Raw genomic sequence first — 17,735 nt, 5'->3', positions numbered from 1 at the left:
TGTTTCTCTAAAAGAAATGGAAAAACTTTCAAAATACAAAGATCTGGAAATAGAGGTAACTTGAATGTGGAGTCTAAAAACAGAAACAATTCCTATCGTAGTAGGTGTATTAGGTATGATAAAAGAAATATTCAGACATTACAAAAACTCCAGGACTAATAAGTATATAAAACATACAGAAAATAGTACTACTGGGCACTGCAGACATCCTACGTAAAACACTTTCAATACAGTAAAAATAAGGGCATCACAACAAACCACAGCACGTAGCCAAGGCACACAGAGCTGTGCTCGGTAGTACAATGAAAGCATGTGATAAAAATAAGACTACTGAATAATAATAATAATGAGAACATTAATGATTTCTTTTATTTGCCACCAGGATGGTGGATGAGGTGACATCACATGAACAGGTTACCAAAAAATGTTGGTTTTACATTGAAACCGACTAAACAAAGGAAAGAAAGTAAAGAAGAATTCTTTTATTCTTTTTTTGTTTTTTTTTGGCCATGCCAGAGCACCGCCTTTAGCCAAACAAATCAACCCCAGGACTCATTCTTTGTAAGCCTAATACTTATTATATCAGTCTCTCTTGCTGAACTGCTAAGTTATGGGGATATAAACACACCAACATTGGTTGTCAAGCGATGGTGGGGGGACAAACACACACACAAATATATACATATGTATATTTATATATATATATTATATATATATATAATATATATATATATATATATATAGATAGATAGATAGATAGATATGATGGGCTTCTTTCAGTTTCCATCTACCAAATCTACTCACAAGGCTTTGGTCGGCTTGCGGCTATAGCAGAAGACACTTGCCCAAGGTGCCATGCAGTGGGACTGAACCCAGAACTACGAGGTTGAGAAACAAGCTTCTTACCACACAGCTATGCCTTTATAAAATTCTATAAGATCCCCAGAGTTATCAAGCAGCAATCAAGGAACACCACAGATCCAGATTGCTCTGGCTACCAAGGGTAAATGTCCTTTCCCTAGCACACATGTAGGCCTATATGGAAGCAGTGCCTTTCTTCTCACCCTCACCTTATAGTTAAGTGGAACTTGTAAAAGATGATGTGGTCTTGGTCACAGCAAAAAGTGTTTGTCTTCAATTTGTTTTGTCAGTTCCATCTACAGCATGTCTTTTGTCATAGCCACCAAAAAGGAAGAAAAAACCCATCTGTTCTTCCTTTTCACGAAGGAAAGCAGCAGAATGGTTATCATAATGGGATCAGCTGAAAGGAAGATCATTCCTACATATGACAACTGCTGCCCTTCAACAAAAATCCAAAAGTCTTCAGTATTCATATGTGGAAGAAATGTATGCAGAATGGTTTCACTAGAAGAAATGTATGCAGAATGGTTTCATTGCTCTGCCTGCTTGGCTGACAGGCCAAGCTGACATTACTTTCAGTATCTCCATGCTAGAGTTTATCATTTACTGGCAATGACCACCCCTCCCACAGTAGCATTAACAGGCATGAGATATCTGGAATTTAACTATATACTCCCTAGGCGAAAGGTCCTCCAAAGGACCAACCAGTTCATTCTTACTGATTCCCAGAATATTCTCCAAGAACAGCATCACTTTTCTCAATTACTAGTCTTCTAGAGAATGCTAATATGGAAGTTCCATCAGTCATTTTATCTGACTAATAAACGAATGTGAATGACTGACAACATTCCAGAAGTCAAGAGTTCAGTTCTAGCAATCACTTGACTTTCAACACTGCAGGTCTGTTAACGAAACACAGGTAGGAAAAAATCCTACCTGATGAAAAAGCAAAAACCACAAATATAGATATCTCATTAAAACTTGCTTGCCAGGTTTTCTTCATAACCACCTGATCAACTGACATAGATTTCAGCAACTTCAATGAGGGAGTTTTTTTCATTCTTTACATGATTGCATGATCTAGGGGCAGACCAAAGTGGGGGCCTGAGCGGCACATTCCCCCCACCCTTAAGAAAAGAAGTCCACCCTTCTAAGTAATGTTATTACGCCCTTTTCTCCTGAAATTATATTCCCTTCTGACTTTGTGCCCTTCCTTCGAAAAATTCCTGTGATCTGCTGGAAATAGCTACCCTATCTCCCTCATTCTTATACCACTCTCTGCTTAGTGTCTTAAAAAAACCAAAGGACATTTTTGGATAATGTTGTTGAGGCAGGGTTACACTATTGCTAAAAACAAAATGTGATAGTCATGATTGGATTGTCATATGATCATAGGTCTGTTCAATCAAGTTTGACCTAGGTTTAAACAACAACAGTAATAACAACAATGACATCAACAATATCTTTTACTTGTTTCAGTCTGCCAGAGGATGTTGTGAGGAGTTTTAGTTGAACAACTCAACCCTAATACTTATTTTTTTATTTTAAGCCAAGTACTTATTCTATCAGTCTCTTTTGCCAAACTGCTAAGTAAACACACCAACACCAGACTCATACATATATACACACACACACACACACATATATATAGAATAAGAATACATATAAATATCATCATCATCATCATCATCATTGTTTAAATGTATATATTATAAAGGCTTCTTTCAGTTTCCATCTACTAAATCCACTTTCAACGCTTTGCGCAACCTGATGTTATATTAGAAAACAGTTGCCCATGGTGCCACACAATGGGACTGAACCTGGAACCATGTGGTTGGGTAGCAAGCTTCTTACCACACAGCCATGCTTGTTCCTATAATATAGATTTCAAATATGAAATGACTATTTTCATATCGTTGGAAACAAAGAACATTTCTTTCTTCCAAATCTTTATACTGACCGTTTATTTTACATAATGGCCAATACCAATCAGTTATTGTTCATATAATAGCCACTAGGAAATGAGTTAGATGGAAATAAAAATCATTGAAGAGTGTTAAACTAGCTGTGTTTTTGTAACAGAGTTGTGAACATTTGGCTTCTGTGAATCTTAAACTTCATTTATTGCGTAAATTTATAGATGTGTCTGTCTGTGTATGTGTGATTGTGTTCGTGTATGCATGTATAGTAAGTAGTATGGTGTGTTTGTGAAAGTATGTATTGCAGTGTGTGTGTCTTTTCATTTGTATATGTATGTGCTTATGTATAGCTGTACGTCTATTCTTGTGTATGTATGCAAAGTAGGTATGTATGTGTGTATGCTTTTGTTTTTATATGTATTTTTGCATACATATATATACGTATGTATGTATGCGTGTATGTATGTATGTATGTTTGTATGTATGTATGTATGTATGTATGTATGTATGTATGTGTGTATGTATGTGTGGGTTTGTGTATGTATGTCTGTATATATTATGTATGTATGAATGCATGCATGACAGTATGTATTTGTATGTGTGTGTATGTATGTATGAATCTATGTGTGTAGGTATGTGTATGCTTGTGTTTCTCAATGCATATATGTATGACAGAGTGGGTGTATTTGTGCATATGTATGTGTGTATATGTGGGCGAATTGAGTTTTTATATATATATACTGTATGTGATTATGTGGATTTTCATTGTTGTAGTTCTTAATGTTGTAGTTTTTATCATTATTATCTGCTGTCAAGCAAGAAGAGTCACTGATTTAACTATTTATGAGGTTCATCATCTAACACACATACATATGTTTATGTGTATATATATATATGAGTGTAATATATATATGTGGAAGTGTGAATATATGTGTGTGCGTGTGTGTGTCTGTATGTGTTAATGTGTGCGTGTGTGTGTGTTTGTGTGTCAGTGTGTCTGTATGTATGTATATATAAGTTAATGGTGTTGCTTTGCTCCAAGTCAGGCCTGATCAAGTAGATCTATGATCAAAGCATCCCAACCATGCCCATCCCAACTTTTTCTTATGTATAGAGAGCTCAGGATCACATATCAAACATTTCATTTGCTGATATGGTCAGTTGATTTGAGGAATATTTGACTACTATTTCTGGCAGATTTAACAACTGCATAAAGGCTCCCTTGTTGACTCTATATTCAAATGAATGGCAATTGCTTCGCATAAGATGCAATTTTACATTGTAATATTAGTTTTCGTATTTAAGGTGGTGAGCTGGCAGAATCACAAGTACGCTGGGCAAAATGCTTAGTGGTATTTCATCTGACTTTATGTTCTGAGTTCAAATTCTGCCAAGGTTGACTTTGCCTTTCATCATTCTGGGGCTGTTAAAACAAGTACCAGTTGAGAACTGGGGTCGAGATAATCGACTTTCCCCTCTCACTAAATTGCTGGCCTTTTTGCAGAAATTTGAAACCACTGATAATTTCGTACATGAATGCAAATACATTTTTCATAGTTATCTATAAACTAAATGGGATTTACACCCCCAAAATAACACTTGTATTTACATTAATAACCCCCAGTGGAATAAAAAAAATGTACCCACAAAATAATACTTATGTTTAATGGTCCCATAGGGACAAAAGACCGAGTTTATCTTAGTGCTGAGATTAGGTACACAAAATAAACAGTTATGTAGCTAAATATAACAAATTGTTTATTTTCGTGCTCTTTTATGTTCTATGTAACTTAACATCCATTTATTCATGCACTGTAAGGGTTTCATCGTCATTATCATCATTATCTTAATGATCTCTTTTTAATGAACTCTTTTTCTGTGCTTGCATGGGTCAGACAAAGGTTTCTCGAGCCATATTTTCTATCGCTAGTCACCCTTCCTGTCACCAACGAAGGTAATATTTTCCCATGATCAGATCTGTTTCTACAGAATATTGCAAATGAATGACACAGGTTTCCAATATCCAATGTTAAGACAAGAAGACACACACACACACAAATACATACATTCACACACATGGGCTTCCTTCTGTTTCCATTTACCAAATCCACTCACAAGTGTTTGGTAACTTTTTTACTCTTTTACTTGCTTCAGTCATTTGATTGTGGCCATGCTGGAGCACCACCTTTAGTGAAGCAAATCGACCCCAGAGATTATTCTTTGTAAGCCTAGTACTTATTCTATTGGTCTCTTTTGCCGATCCACTAAGTTATGGGGACATAAACACACCAGCATCAGTTGTCAAGTGATGTTGGGGGGATAAACACAGACACAAGCATATACACACATATATACACATATATATACATATACGATAGGTTTCTTCCAGTTTCCATCTACCAAATCCACTCACAAGGTTTTGGTCAGCCTGAGGCTATAGTAGAAGACACTTGCCCAAAGTGCCATGCAGTGGGACCGAACCCGGGGACCATGTGGTTGGTAAGCAAGCTACTTAACATACAGCCACTCCTGCACCTATCCAGAATTATTGTAGAACACACTTGCCCAAGATGCCATGCAGTGGGATTGAACCTGAAGCTATGTGGTTGGGAAGCAAACTTAAATCTCCATGTTGATTTTTATGTTACTAGAATTTGATTAAGGTTTTATATTTAATTTTCAAACTATAATATGTTCAAGATTGATTTTATAATTCAAGATTGATTTTTTTTTATGCCCTTACAATTTTGCTGGTGTTCTGTAAAGGACAGATGAACCAAACAGAGGGCCACTGACTATCTAACAATGAGACAGGGACATAGGAATTACAGGTTTGTGTCTGCCATGCTGTAAAACCAGTATGAGTGAACATCCTGTTGCATTTATTAAAGCATATTTCTTGGAGAAAGTAGACTCTAGCCATTGCCACGACCCCAACCGCCAATCCCCAGCAGTATAAATGGACAGCCAATCTGCACTCAGCAGTCTTGGGAAGGTAACCATACAAGGAAAAGGTTGACTCTCAGCCTAAACACTCTCTACCTGGGAATACCAGCAAAGAGGCAAAGGCTGAAGGAGTCAAACCTAAAGGAGAACTTATAGTCTACTGACCCTATTAATCCCAAACAGAGCTTTAAGACCAAAGAAATGGAAGAGGAACGCTGGTTAGGCCTGAGACCCTCAATAGACAATCATATCGATTCATTCATGCACTTATATTCATTTCAGTTATGCACAGGTTAACATAATTGAGTGAGCAAAGATAAATTTTTATTAAATTAAATTATACAACTGTAATGAAAACTTTCAAAAATTAGTGTTAATGATAGCTCTTTGTCAAGAAAGACAGGGGCAATGTCTCTGGAATAAAAAATTTGGCACTGAGTCAGATCTTTGATTGGTACGGTGGAGGCCTCCGTCAGTCTAAGACAATCATTCATCTATACATGCATGTACAAACCTGGGCAAAATTTTTTTAAGGGAGACTGCAAATCTCCCTCTTCTATGCCACATGATGTTTATCCAAGAGAAGGCCTGCCAACTTTAGTCAATATAACTTGGCCAATATGGAAAGGATTGAAACAGATACTGCACAGTATCTATTGACTCCAAAGAATAAAAGGTAAAGTTGATCACTGTGGCATTTAAAACTAGAATGTAGAAGGTCAAAACATATACCATAAGGTATATTATCCACGGCCTAGCAAGTCTGCCAGTTCACCATATGGTAAATTTAGTTTTGTAATAATACAAAGTTACTATAGTTAACTCTCTTATATAGTCTGTAACTAAGAATGCACGTATATTTAAGGATTTTTTGTTTTGTGTGTTCAATATAAAAATATGCAGCGAGCTGGCAGAAACGCTTAGCAGTATTTCATCTGTCTTTACGTGCTGAGTTCAAATTGTGCCAAGATCAACTTTGCCTTTCATCCCTCCAGTGTGGGATCGATCTAATCAACTGGCCTCCCTCCCCAAAAATTTCGGGCCTTGTGCCTAGAGTAGAAAAGAATATAAAAGAACTTTTAGAAATTCAATGATAACTAAAAATGCTGCCTATCCAACAATATAATGGTTTCGAATTTTGGTACAAGGCCAGCAATTTGGTGGGTGGGGATGTGTAGCCAATTACATCAACCCCAATACTTGGCCAGTACTTTATTTTATTGGCTCCAAAAGGATGAAAGGCTAAGATGACCTTGATGAGATTTGAACTTGAAATGTTAAGCTAAAAGAAATGCCATTAAGCATTTGGTCCTGCACACTAACAATGCTGCCAATTTGCTGCCTTATCTGATGGTGTAATAAATAGATAGTGAGTTAGATTGAGAGATATTGTGGGAAGAGTTAGAAAGTAAGAGAGAAACAGAGAGTCAGAGATGAAATCATCTTTATAAATATTAAGTTTCATTTCATTGCCAGAAAGCATCTGTATATCTGTATCATTAAAATCTACCATTAAATCACTTAGAACTGAGGATAATCTAATAGTATGTGCTACGTTCTGGGTAATTGTTTTAAGCACTTTTATATTTATGAGCAGACATGGATGTTCTTTTGACACTTCTAGCCTTCACCCAGCGGAACATCCAGGATATGACAGCTGAAAGGAGAGAAAGCTGCAGCAGCACTTGGCTTGGGTGCATTTTAGCTGAGTAAATAGAAACAAGATGAAATGAATTGCTTTGCTGAAAGCACAACATACTACCCAGTCTAAGAATGAAATCTTTGAATTTAGGATCATGAATTCAATACCCTAACCACTGAGTCACATTTATTTCATTATCATCATCATTATGATTTTATGTCTGCTTTCCATGCTGGTATGGGCTGGGCAGATTGTCACTGTTTAGGTCAGTTCTTATTGGGAGTAAATGTCCTTCTAGTAGTGTTGGAGGAACAAATCTTGCCTGTACTTTTCATTTTTGGCAGTTTCCATAGTTGGATTCTCTTCCTAACACCAGCATCTTTAAGTGTTCTGGGTGCATTTTATCATGGTACCAGTGCTAGAGAAGTTGTCATCCTCATCAAGACAGGACTAAAAATTTCTCTTGATGTTCTTTTCTCTGTTTATCCCACAACCGCTTTACAAAGTGTACTGGGTGTATGTTATTGTGGCACCATCGCTAGTGAGGTTGTCTTGTACCCTGCAAAACATAAAAGTCCTCCCTGCTCAATGTTATTATTGCAGTACAGTTATACATATTTATATTCATAATGCTAAATCTTTATAGTTTTGCATCTGTATGGCCACACATCTGGATATTTCAACATCTTTATTATCTGGTTTATGTTACTTGAGCACTTATCTGTTTCATTATGGGTTGATGACTTCAAAAACAGACAAAATATATTACAAGTCACAGATTCATGCCTTATGAATTTTGATATTACAAAAGAAAAAGTAAACAAAAGCTTTATCATTCTTTTTACTTCCGATGGAATTCCTTGAAAAATTCCACTTTAGACTTTACCTTTTTATTCTCATTAACATAATTACAAGGCTGTGTGTAGCCACGTGTATATTTGAATCTTTGCTCATGTGTACCATAAATGTCATCCCTCACAACTATGACCTAGCAGTATGTACAGTACTGCCATTCATTGTTTTATATGCTTATACAGTCACAAATAGACATTCTTAGCCCTCTACCCTTGACTTAGTAGGACGTCAATGACCCTATAATGTTCCTTGCCCAGTAATTGCAGACCTCAATGGTTATTGCATCAAATGAAAACCTTCCTGTCACTACAGGACACCTTAAAATTTGGAGCCAAGTCAGATCTTTGGTTGGTATGATGGAGCCCTTCATCTGTCTAAGGTGATCATTCATCTATGCATGTATGTGCTAATCAGGACAAACTTTTTTTTTAAAGAAAGACTAACAGTCACCTATGAATGCCATCTGATATTTATATAAGAGAAGCTCTACCAGTTTGGGCCAATACAGCTTGGAATCATTGCCATAGCTGCTACTGTCAGAATGCAAAGAGCTGGAATTCTCTGTCACAGTTATTCTGTGTGAAGTTTATTTTAAAATATCCACAACAGATAAGGAAACTAGAGTTGCTTTGATTCTATCTCTACCTTATTTCTATTGAAATAATTTGTCTATGTGATTCAGTTAACTTTGAAAATAATCAAAAATTTGGAAAGACTTTGTAAAGCAATTAACTTACTTCGTTATAAAGCTGGTGTTTGGAACATAACAGAAAGTCCTTACATGAAGTGATGATGGAAGGTTTCAATTTAAATATCTTGTTTTCCTGTTTTAGTCAGCATGACAGGCATGCTGCATAAACCATTAATTATAGAATTTGTATGGCAGTGTTCTATCAAAGCGGAGGTCAATGCTACTCACAGATATATTGTGGATATTGAGGTTAACTCCTTCCAATACAAGTGGTAATAAGAAAATTCCGTTGAGGTTATGTGTAATCTTTTACTTGAAGAAGCCTGGAGGGGACCAGCATCAGTCAATTAAATTACTCCCAGCATATGACTGGTATTTTAAATAAAAGCACTTTAAACACTTTGTTACTATACTTCTGTTAACATATGCTGCTTTTGTTTTATTAAATTTTGCAAATAGTAAAGAATTTAGTGATTGTCAGTAAGTTGGTTTTGAACATAAATTAATATGAACGTCTAATAGAAGGCTTTAACTTATTTTAAAACAAGGAATCGGTATCGTAGAACTAGGAGTTTCAAGTTGGATTGGTATCAAAAGGGTTAAAGTGAAAGATTTTTACACGAAAATACTTAAAGACTGACTGGTATCAAAATGGTTAAAATGCTCTCAAACAGAAATAGAGAAATCTCATAATTAGTATAAAAATAAATAATTGGTTTGCTGGGCACAAGTGAAATGTCTAGTCAAATGGCTTTTACAAGGAATATAAGAAAAAAAATGGATTGTTGATTTGGTTACCTAGAAACTTACTTGTGTTCTACAGTGCCATGCTTGATTAAGTTCTTCGTTAATCACCTCATCAATTCTTATTACTTTTCACACTGATGTTGTTTTCTATACACTGGAAACATCAACCCTGTCTAACATATGGCTTCTATTTTAACTCTACACCTTTTCGCTTTCTTTAACATTATTGTTTTCTCCTTTGATCATATATTTGCAACGTTTTTAAATTCTGATCGTTAAGAATCAATATTTTAACCCTTTGGCAGCCTTTCGGTAATGTTAACTGCACAATTTTTAATGTATGCAATTTTCCTGTAAACACAATTTTCATTCATTCTTTCATCCATCGTCATCATCATCACCACCACCAAAACCACCACCATCATCATTATCATTTAATGTCTATTGTCCATACTGGCATGGCTTAGATCATTTGACCAAATCTAACATGCAGCAAGGCTGCACTGAACTCCAATGTTAGCTACGGCATGGTTGACATATTCTCTAAAAATATTTATACATTGTAATAAAATAATTACGAAGATGTACTTGCATAGCAAGTGACCTGATCTGAGATCGTGTGCTGAAATGAGAACAATTGCAGTGTGGAAGGTGTTTATATGCCATTTAAGAAAAACACAAAAACCGTCAGATTCACTTCAACATTTAAATTTAATTTGCCAAAATATTTTCATCACATTGAGACTGTGACCTGTTCACAGACAAAATTCCTTGCTACATCTGAGAAAGTAACAGTTAGTTCATGATATATATGTACGTATGTATGTGTGTATGTACGTGTGCATGTATGTATGTATGTATGTATGTATGTATGTATGTATGTATGTATGTATGTATGTATATGTGTGCATGTATGTATGTTTGTATGTATGCATGTATGTATGCATGTATGCATGTATGTATGTATTTGTGTGTATATGTATGTGCGTATGCATATGTGTACATGCTTATGCATGTGTGTATGCCTATAGGTATGTGTGTATGTAAGTATGTACGTACGTACTTATGTATATGTGTGTGTGTGTGTGTGTGTGTATGTGGTTGTGTGTCTGTGTTTGTCCCCCCAACATTGCTTGAGAACTGATGCCGGTGTGTTTACGTCTCCATAACTTAGCGGTTCGGCAAAAGAGACTGATAGAATAAGCACTAAGCTTACAAAGAATAAGTTTTGGGTTCGATTTGCTCGACTAAAAGGCGGTGCTCCAGCTTGGCTACAGTCAAATGACTGAAACAAGTACAAGAGTAAAAGAGTGAAGACTATAACTCTAATCTTAGTCATTTATCATAATTCTATTCACACATAAGGATACTTTATACGAATATGAGTTAACCCTAGTAATTAATTAAAATACTTTATTTTATTACCCCTAAAAGGATGAAAGGTAAATTTGATCTCCGCAAGATTTGAACTCACAATGCAAAGGACCGAAACTAAAATATTTCAATGCGTTTTGTTTGGCGCTCTAACAATTTAAGTTAAACAATGAAGCATATTTGAATCATCATCGTGGCTGCTGTTAACCTTTGTCATTGCCTTCACCACCTCCTCTTCTGCTTCTTCCTCTACCTCCTCTTCCTCACTCATTTTTTAAGATGGTGGGGATGTAATATGTGGAAGAAAGATTTAGCCACTAATTCTCACAAGTCGATCGACCATATGGATCTACTCCAACCACCACCACCACCACCACCACTTCCCGATACTCTCATCACATTGTAAAACTCATAATTTCAATAAAACAACCTAATAATGATTGTAGTATTATACTATTATGTGGAATAAATGGTAATTGATTATTACTTTATTTCTTCATATTGAATATTACACCATTGTTTAGTAAAGTTCACTTGGTCCACCAACACAGTACTCAGTATGGAGTGGGGAAAGACATCACAATATATTGGAGCTTAACTGATAGTTTATTTGCTTTTTTTTTTCTCCTAAAGCACTTCTCTTTTCCACTGCTATATCCTCAAAGTCTTCCGTATATAGGCGTTGGCCATTTCTGGAGAACCAAAGACAGATACGTTATGTTTGAGTCCCAGAGGTCTTAGTCTTTTATTGAAATTCTATTCACTTCCAGGCATGGCTGTGTAGTAAGAAGTTTGCTTCCCAGCCATACGATTCTGAGTTCAGTCCCACAGCTTGGCACCTTGGGCATATATGTTGTACAAAAGCCTTGTGAGTAGATTTTATAGACAGAAACTAAAAGAAGCCCATCATACACACACACAAACACAGACATACACACATGTGTGAGTATGTATCTATTTGTGTACATCTATATGATTTGTGTTTGTCCACTTCACCACTTGACAACTGGTGGTAGGGGATCATTATGCCAATAACACAAGCTCTGGTTCTATTTCACTTCTTTTTATTATTGTTATTGTTACTATCATTATTACTATTATAATAACTATTATTATTATTATTATCATTATTATTATTATTATTATTATAATTATCATTATTATAATTATTATTATTATTATTATTATTATTATCATTATTATTATTATTATTATTATTATTATTATTATTATCATTATTATTATTATTGAGTGAGAGAGCAGTGCATGCCATCAAAGTGACACTGGGGTAAAATATACGAAGCCCAATATACCCATCATGACTACCCGTCTGATAAGGGTACACCAGGCACATGCATCACAACCATATGTGTGCGACATGGTGATCTCATATCAAGATAAACAGCGCATGACCTTGCAGGTGGGGCCCAGTTAGAATTTTCTTCAGGTTGAGTAGCCCATCCCGCTTAAACGGTCCCTGAATAAGGTTTGTTTAAGGATGTTGAAAGAACCACCCATGTTTCCAGAGGTGAATTAATCAAACCCCAAAGAATCCCTCTCAACACATGGCTATGATGCTCCCCCACTACTTCTGCTTGTGATCAGAGATGCACATATCGTCAGCCACTAAGGGACATGCTCAACTGGTTAAGGTCAAACAACTGACAAGCAAATCTGTGGTATTGAGCAGAATATTTGCTGTAGCCCATCTTTTATACCAAGACAAAACAATGTACATGATAACACTACCAATCAGTTAAGATCAGAAGCCATGAGAGCCACTGCCTGGTACTGCATCAGTATTATTATTATTATTATTATTATTATTATTATTATTATTATTATTAAGGTGGTGAGCTGAATTGTTGTGTTCAATCCCACTGTGTGGCACTTTGGACCAGTATCTTGTACTACAGCCCTTGGACAACCAATGCCCTGTTAGTGAATTTGGTAGATGGAAACTGTATGGAAGCCTTTTGTACACATACATAAATCCATAAAAAAATACATAAATAAAGGCTACAACCTTAGGGCTGAAACATATAATAGAATAATAGAACAATATATATATATATATATATTTGTATGTATGTGTGTGTGTGTGTGTGTGCATAGGCGGGTGTCTTTGTGCCTGTGTTTCTCCTTCCTCCACTACTTGACAACTGGTGTTGGTTCGTTTATGCCCCAATATCTTAGGAGTTTAGCAATAGAGAGCAATAAACATCAGATGTAAAAATATTAGTACTGGGGTTGATTTGGTTGACTAAAATCCTTCAAGGCAGGGCCCCATCGTGGCCCCAATTCAATAGCTGAAAAGAGTAGAAAGAAAATGACAAAATAATAAATTGTTTCTAATTTAAGTATAAGAACAGCAATTCTGATGTTATCTTCTATTAATGCATTCATAAAATTCTACAAAAACAGCTGTCATAAACTTTAAATACCATTTATGTTTGGTTTTTATACCTATGTCACATCAAGGTTTAAATTAGATTTGGTATTTGCTTATGTACAGTAATCTACCAACACTTGAGGCCTTCAATGTTGTTTATCTCAGTGTGAGCTCTATCTTATTATACCTAGACATTTTTTGCATCCTACATGTTGATGTGCCTAGATTCTAATGAATCCTTACAACTAAATTATATATTTATATACATACATACATACACACACATGCACATATAAATATATAGTATAATTATATTATATATATATATATAATATATATATAAGGCAGATGTTAAACGATAATGATATATTATATATATGTATAATATAATTATATACATCATATATATATAATACACGTGCACACACACACATACACACATTCATACACATATACACATACATTCATTTATGTGTGTGTGTGTGTCTGTCTGTCTGACTGTCTGTCTGTCTGTGTGTTTGAGTGTTTGAGTGTATAAAGATATAGATACATTATAAAGTATATTAATATTTAATGAGTTGTCTGTGAAATATCTTTGTTTTCTTTTACAAACCAAGAAACTGTTAAGGGGAAAATCTCATTTTGAGCTTCTTCTCTCAGTATTTTGATTGAATGTTTTCAGCATTTTCTTTTGCTCGTAACTCCATTAGCATCAGCCTTATCTTCTGGAAGGATTATGGAACTGCTATCCTATTAAAGGGTTTGCTTTGGATTATCTATTTCTCTTGAAGTGCTAGAGGTTTCCAGATGTGTATATATGTAACTGTGTCCGTGTTTGTATATATGTGTATATTGTGTGTGTGCTGTATATGTTTTTTGCATATTTGAGATTTGTGCGCTTATGTAAAGTCATGGCAGAGTGGTTAAGATGTCTGCTTCACAATCATGCAGTTCTAGGTTCAATCCCACAGCATAGCAGTCTAGAGAAATATTTTTACCATAAACTCAGATTGACAATAACCTTGTGACAGAAATTGGAAAGATGAAAACTATGTTGGAATCTGGGCAGATGGATTTTCAAAAAACAAAGGCCAAATGACCCATAGACTCATATATATATATACATTTAGCGTCCGTTTTCCATGCTAGCATGGGTTGGACGGTTCAACTGGGGTCTGTGAAGCCGGAAGGCTTCATCAGGCCCAGTCAGATCTGAAACACTGCCAGATCTGACTGGACCTGATGAAGCCTTCTGGCTTCACAGACCCCAGTTGAACCATCCAACCCATGCTAGCATGGAAAACGGATGCTAAATGATGATGATGATGATGATGATACATACATACATACATATATATATATATATATATATATATATATAAGACACTTGTTAAAAGTGCCATGATGAGAGATTGAACCCAGAACCATATGGTTGTAAAGCAGACTTCTTAACCATTTGACAGTGACTATGACTGAAGGTTCCATTCATTGGTATGATTTACTCTAGACTGTAACCACTTGACCCTCCACTGTATAGCCACTCTAAAACATACCCGCTTTATGAATCTACAATGGAGCGTCTACATAATCATCCAACCTGCTAAAAAGAGCAGATAATCACCCTTACATTTCACCCTACTATCTTGTAAATAGTATGAAAGGACATATTGGATAGTGTAATATGCAGTGCTTGATAAAAAGATGATACTTTTGATTGTAGGTCTGACCAAGTGTTACAGTACGCTTCAGTATTCTACAATATCCTCCTAACTCTAAACTTGAAACTATCATATCCTCCCACTCTTTGTCCAGACTGGCAAAATGCTTTTACCTCACTCTTGCTCTTCCACTTGCTCTCTTTCTTCATCTATCTATCTATCTATCTATCTACCTATCCATCCATCAGTCTGTCCATCCATCAGTCCGTCCATCCATCCATCCATCCATCTATCTGTCCATCCAGCTATTAGTCCGTGCTTCCATCCATCCATCCATCCATCCATCCATCTATCTATCTATCTGTCTATCTATCTATCTATCTATCTATCTATCTATCTATCTATCTATCTATCTATCTGTATATCTTTCAATCTGTATATCTATCTATCTTTCAATCTGTACATCTATCTATCTATCTTTCAATCTGTCAATTTATCCGTCTATCTATCTGTTTGTCTATCCATCTATCTATCCATCAATCTATCTGTCAGTCTGATTGCTTTTCCATCCCTTTGTCACTCATTCTCATACACACCAAAATAACTGTAACAATGATTAATTCAATTGACCAAAACTATTTACCACCAATGCTAACCACATGTAATATATAAATCCTGAGAAATCAGAGCTGTCATCCACTGACTGACTTCACCTCTTCTTCTGCCTGTCCCTGCTGAAGTTACCATCACTAGAGATTTTGATTTAAATTTTTCCCTCACAGCAGAGAACCACTGAACTTGTTAAACTTGCAGATTCTCAAGCGGGTATTAACATCATTAGCATTGGGTTTATGATAGATCTTCAACCTTCAACAAAATGATAGATTATCTAATCAGCTTATGGTAAGAATAAAGATTTGAGTGTCTTTACAAGATCTAATATAGAAGATTGGATAAACATTTTCTTTTCCAAGTAATCAATCACTAAGAGATTTCAATAATTATTGTGTCCCTACTTTTATAAAGAGTGAATGAAAGGGTCAACATAATTAAAGGATTCAAGAAATTTCAATCATGGGAGTACAACAAAATTCTATACATTTATTTTCTTCAAGAAAATTCCAAAAAATTCAACATTTTCAAAATTCAAAATAATAATAAATAGATAAATAAAAAATTTTTAAATAAAGATTTTTATGAAATATCAATTTTCCTGTTCTGGAAATTTTAATCAATATTATATATTTTTACATTTGATTTTTTTTTTCATTCATAAGGGTGAATACTTTATTATTAACTCTTTTACGATGTTCAACTGTCAAAGGATTTATTATTTTTTTGGAAAGATTTAAAGAGCCATATTTATAAAGTAAATACCATGTGTCTAAATGACAGCAGAGCGTAATTTTTTAAATAGTACAGGAGTAAAGGTGAAATACAAAGAAAGTGTGAGTCAATAGAATTATATACATCCTTAATATATTCCTTGTGTATATGCATATATGTGTGTGCATGTATAAAGGACACATACATGCCTGTATGTATGTACAAACATTTATATGTAAATATATATATATATATATTATAAATATATATATATGTATATATATGTGTATATTTGTATGTATGTAGGTATGAATGTATGTATGCATGTATTCACATACACACACACACATGTGTGTATGTTCATATGCATATGTGAATATAAATTTAATGCAACTGGTTGCTGCCAGAGATGACAAGTCTGTCAGTTAAGCCAAGTATTAAAACTGAGTATAATTACTCTTTGTTCTAATATATTTTAGCTGCCATTTTATAATTCTTGAAAGGCTTAAAGCAGTGTTAAGCCATGGCAAATACCTGAACTTTAGCTTCCTTTATTAAGTACATGACTGATCGAATGTCTGTCCTCTATGATGACAGTCTGTCCTACACAGTGACAATCTGTGTCCTGTTTAGATAGAAAGCAATAAGTTTGTCCCCAAACATTTGTTGAAACCAGCAAAAACATAAGCAGATTATTATTAGTTCTGGTATCCCGACCACCACAATTGAATGGCATATACCTGTGAATGGTAAATACATGTGAATGGTGAATACATGTCAGTTATAAATACATGGGAAAAGTAAATGCATTAGAAGTATAAATTCACATGAATTGTAAATAGATCATCATCATCATCAATATTTAATATTTGTTTTCCATGCTGGCATGGGTTGGATGGCTTGACAGGAACTTGCAAGGCTAGGGGTCACACCAGGATCCTTAGTCTGTTTTGGTTAGGTTTCTATGACTGGATGCCCCTCCTAATGCTAACCACTTTATAGAGTGTACTAGGTACTTTTTGCATGGCAGCAGCACCCACACCAATGCTTTTTACATGGCCCCTTGGTTTTAGGATTTCAATTCACATGTGGTGGGCAGGCCTTCTTAAGTACAGCAATGCACCACATAGCTCAGTCTCCTCTGTCCTATCCTTTGTAAGGTTCAGTGTTTTGAGATCAGCCTTCAATATTTCGTCCCTTGTCTTCCTGGGTCTCTCTCTTCCACAACTTCCCTCCGCTTTAAATGGTATGGGAATGGTAAATACATGAGAATAACAAATACATGTTAATGGTATATGAATGTAGAAGATAAATACATTTCAAT

General features: G+C 35.2%; 1 protein-coding gene and 1 long non-coding RNA gene across 8 annotated transcripts in view; one reads left to right on the top strand and one right to left on the bottom strand.

Moving 5' to 3' along the window:
• LOC118766071 overlaps nt 1-2,726 on the bottom strand; it is a 28,370-nt gene extending 25,644 nt beyond the window's left edge. The window contains exon 1 of the long non-coding RNA XR_005002002.1: nt 2,677-2,726. This is a non-coding gene — a long non-coding RNA (uncharacterized LOC118766071). The remainder of the gene's footprint in view (nt 1-2,676) is intronic.
• Nucleotides 1-17,735, top strand: part of LOC115219537 (protocadherin beta-15-like) — a 177,645-nt gene that overhangs the window by 34,553 nt on the left and 125,357 nt on the right. Inside the window, exon 3 of one of the 7 annotated variants that reach the window (XM_036509244.1) lies at nt 4,935-4,966. The exons of the other annotated variants lie outside the window; for them this stretch is intronic. Coding sequence (XP_036365137.1) covers nt 4,935-4,966 — 32 coding nt within the window. The remainder of the gene's footprint in view (nt 1-4,934; nt 4,967-17,735) is intronic. 7 annotated transcript variants of the gene reach the window in all.

Source organism: Octopus sinensis, linkage group LG14, assembly GCF_006345805.1.
Source record: "Octopus sinensis linkage group LG14, ASM634580v1, whole genome shotgun sequence".
Taxonomy (NCBI): domain Eukaryota; kingdom Metazoa; phylum Mollusca; class Cephalopoda; order Octopoda; family Octopodidae; genus Octopus; species Octopus sinensis.
Note: the sequence above shows the minus strand (reverse complement) of the source record. Positions and strands in the feature narration are given on the sequence as shown.